Source organism: Scardinius erythrophthalmus, assembly GCF_964197995.2.
Source record: "Scardinius erythrophthalmus genome assembly, chromosome: 8".
In the NCBI taxonomy this organism is placed as follows: Eukaryota; Metazoa; Chordata; class Actinopteri; order Cypriniformes; family Leuciscidae; genus Scardinius; species Scardinius erythrophthalmus.
In genome coordinates this window covers 40,467,923-40,471,489 of record NC_138228.1, presented here as the reverse complement: position 1 = coordinate 40,471,489, position 3,567 = coordinate 40,467,923, and the positions used below count along the sequence as shown (strand labels likewise).

General features: G+C 34.4%; 1 protein-coding gene across 1 annotated transcript; it reads right to left on the bottom strand.

The window, feature by feature from the left end:
- Positions 1-598: 598 nt before the first annotated feature.
- bcl7bb (BAF chromatin remodeling complex subunit BCL7B b) lies at positions 599-3,554 on the bottom strand. Its single transcript, XM_081372359.1, has 6 exons — positions 3,186-3,554; positions 2,481-2,556; positions 2,292-2,394; positions 1,850-2,032; positions 1,497-1,576; positions 599-1,394 (listed from the first exon to the last, which is right to left on the bottom strand). Exons 1-6 carry the CDS (start codon positions 3,275-3,277, stop codon positions 1,323-1,325), a joined length of 606 nt encoding a protein of 201 aa, XP_081228485.1. The 5' UTR covers positions 3,278-3,554; the 3' UTR covers positions 599-1,322.
- Positions 3,555-3,567: the final 13 nt, after the last annotated feature.

The following is a 3,567-nucleotide window of genomic DNA, read 5'->3' as shown; positions in this document are numbered from 1 at the left end:
CAACTACGACAACGACTGAGGTATTTTATTGGCCGCTTGAACTGTCAGTTATACCTACTCCACCTTTTGTCAAAGGAACACCCCTCCAATCATAAATACAAGGCGTGTTTGGAAGCGTGGCTAGAGATCAGTTTCTGGTAAATTCATAGATAATTTCAAAATGGCAATTTGACTTTTGTACTTTTGCTTTAATTAAGGACATTTTATTTTTGCAAGAACATAAATTATGAGGCCTAGCGTTTAGCTGAAAGGGACAGCTGTTATAGAATTTAAATAGAGCAATAGACAATAGAGCGTGCACACGACACTTATGATCCAATTAAAGAGACAGCCTTGATTAATATGTTAATCCACTCTTGGCAATGGAGACAATGTACTATATCGTCTTATATATATATATATATATATATATATATATATATATATATATATATATATATATATATATATATTCAAGGCAACATATGAAATAATAAAGCATTGTCTCAAGCATTCATATAACACTAAATTTAAACCCTAATCAGTCTGTTGAAAATGTGTATCATTATTTGGAACCAATATTGGGGAATGGCCTTAAAAATTATGATTTGATATGAAAATAGTCAAATGAATCCAAAGTGGTTTTATTTCCATCTCTGGTGAAGAAGTCCAGGTACATTTTTACAAGTTTATGGATCATACAAACATATTTCTTTTTATTTGAAAAATACTTCAAAGACAATGGAAAGTGGAAGTCTTTATATTTAAAATACAAATTTGTAAGTTACCTTACCATTTATAAAATATAAGCATTCCTTTAAAAAATAAAAACAAAGTTGAGTAATTGGATGCAGTACAATGAACAATAACACATTAAGAAATAGATAACACTGAGGTTATTTAAAATTGCCCTAAACTGCATGCATTTAAGTATTTTTACAATGAAGCAAAGTAAAACAAGCCAATAAAAGTTATTTGTATAATATATAAGGATGCCGCAAACACAAATCAAATTAAAGTGTTTAAAATTCAACTGTTTTGTCATCACTCCATGCAGACTCACATGTATTATACGGATAAAGTTCTTTCTCAATTTAGATTAAGAAACATGCAATTAAACAATTTATTTTCAAGATGTAATATAAACCTTCATAAGAAAATACCTGAAAAGACCCAAGTAATATCTTTTTATGTGCAAAAAAAAAAAATTTCAAGCTCGTTTCTTGATCACAAAAGCGAATTTCAGGCATTTTGCAGGCTGTGAAATGTCTCTTAAATGTACAGTTTAGTCTCTTTCAAAATGTATTCCATACTTTTGACCTGTGATGTTCAGCATAATAGTGCTAACTAAGAGTTGAGTTTTGCTCAGTGCAAACTCTTTTAAGCGGTGGGGCTCCAATCAACTCCTCTTCCTCCTATGAAAAACAGTAACGTCACACACGGCATGCATTCATAAAATCTACAATATATAATATCTTTTTTAATTGAGTATTTATATGAAGATTATTGGATGTTACCTGAGTAGAGAGAGACAACACATCTTCTTTAATTAGAGTTGGGGGCTCATCCGTGACCTCACTGCTGGTTGTTGATGTCTCTAAATATGGGGGATGATCATGAAAAGCAAAGTAAAATACTAGTATGCAATGTGAAATGAAGGATGCATAATCATTAGATACTTTTGTGAATTTCACAAAACTTGTCAAGTCTTATTTCATCCCAAAATTAAAAGAAAGAATTGAATTCTCACTTTTCAATTTAGAATTAATTTTAATTGGGGGGGGGGGGGTGTTTAAATAAAATTTAAATAAAATATATCATTGCATTATATTATTGTATTGTAAATACAGTAAACTACAGTATTTCTAACCTCTCTCAGCCTCCATTGTCTCCTGTCCTAGGGTGGGCGGCTGGGAATCCTCTGTACGGAAGTACGGTGGTTGGGAAGGGCTCACTGCCTCACTCACATGCTGTGGACTGGAGTTGCTGCTGCTGTCCACTTTTGTATTAGACTGATAGGCATCTGATAGGAAACTCTGGTTACTGTTGTCATCTGTTTAGGAGAATAAACCAAAAACATATTTGTGTGCAGACTTCTGAAGAAATATGTAAATTACGTTTAAGTACTTCAGCATAAAAAGCATGTTAAAATAGGTATGCAAACAACATTGTCGAGGTACAAGGTCATTTAAGTAACTTGAGTACAGCAACACAGCCCAGTGTTGCGTTACATTAAATAGAGGATGTTCTGAATTGTTTACGCAGGAAATATTAAGCCTCCTTGTGTCTGATATAAACATAACCTGTTTTACCCTGAAAATCCAGTAACACGGAACGGGCATTTTCCAACACTACATCTGTAGGAAAGCCCTTCAGTTTCCTCACTGCAGTCCTTGCCACTTTAGGCTTGTATATCTATGAGAAAGAAAAAAGACATTTTGAACATGAAGACTGTATTTATATATCTGGGAGCTGGACTCAAGATGATATGATACACACACCTGTTTGGTTTCTGTGACAGGGACCCATTTGAATATTCGTAATGATGTGTCCCCCACTGTAACCCACTTTTTTTCCCTAAAAGGACAAACATTTTACAGGTTAACCTCACATAAACAAGCCCAGGTCACATTTTCCCCATTGAATTACATTTTACATAAAGAGCATAAAACCAATTTTAGGACCGTTGTGCTTGCAGATTCTCAGTAAAGACATGCCCCTAGATAGTTTTTTTGTGTGTATTTTTATTATTCTCAGTGGTAGATCTCATTAAATAATGTAATTCACAGTAATTATTACCATAATACAATAAAAAAATTATTTAAACAAAGGCTGTACAATAAATAAATGCAAATATTTTACCATGACAGTAATGATTATTTTCTTTTTCATTACGGTAAGGGCTTAATTGAATTTTATTCTAATTCGTGGCAGGTTTCATGAGATTCGCGCATATACGTCCTGTAATGTCTATGTAAAAATGCTCATTTTTACATTTCAGACATTCCGAACATCACCAACATTGTACAATCCCCATTGACACTTCTATGACTGACACGCCCACCCACAGTATACAGTAAAGCCCATTGGTTGCCTTGCTTGTCTGTCATGTTACTGAATGACGCCACTCTCCCCGCCACTCTGAAGTTTATTTTTGTAACGTAGAAGAAAAGAAACTTGTCTCCCTCTTCGAACAGATAACTTACCACCGACGGACCCTTTCAATTGCCGCCATCACTTTTTTGATATCATCTTTAGCACGGCTGCGTGTCTCCGCCCGCACGGACCGTCCCGACATTTTAATGGGTTTTATTAGTTTGTCAAGATCTTCCTCTTTTTCTTGCCTTCCTCCGTCTGCGACTTGATCTCACCCTGTCTTCGTCTCTGTCTCGCGAGACTTCGTAACGCGCCACTGTTACTGCCTCTTTGCATTTTTCACATTCCCCATATTTAATTTATTTGTTAATTTATTTTAATTATAAATCATTATTTGAATTCTGTTATCCAATAACAGGCATATGGGTGAACAACCTCAAAATAAGCTGTTACGTACATTTTAATGTCCTCATCATACCACCAGATGACAGT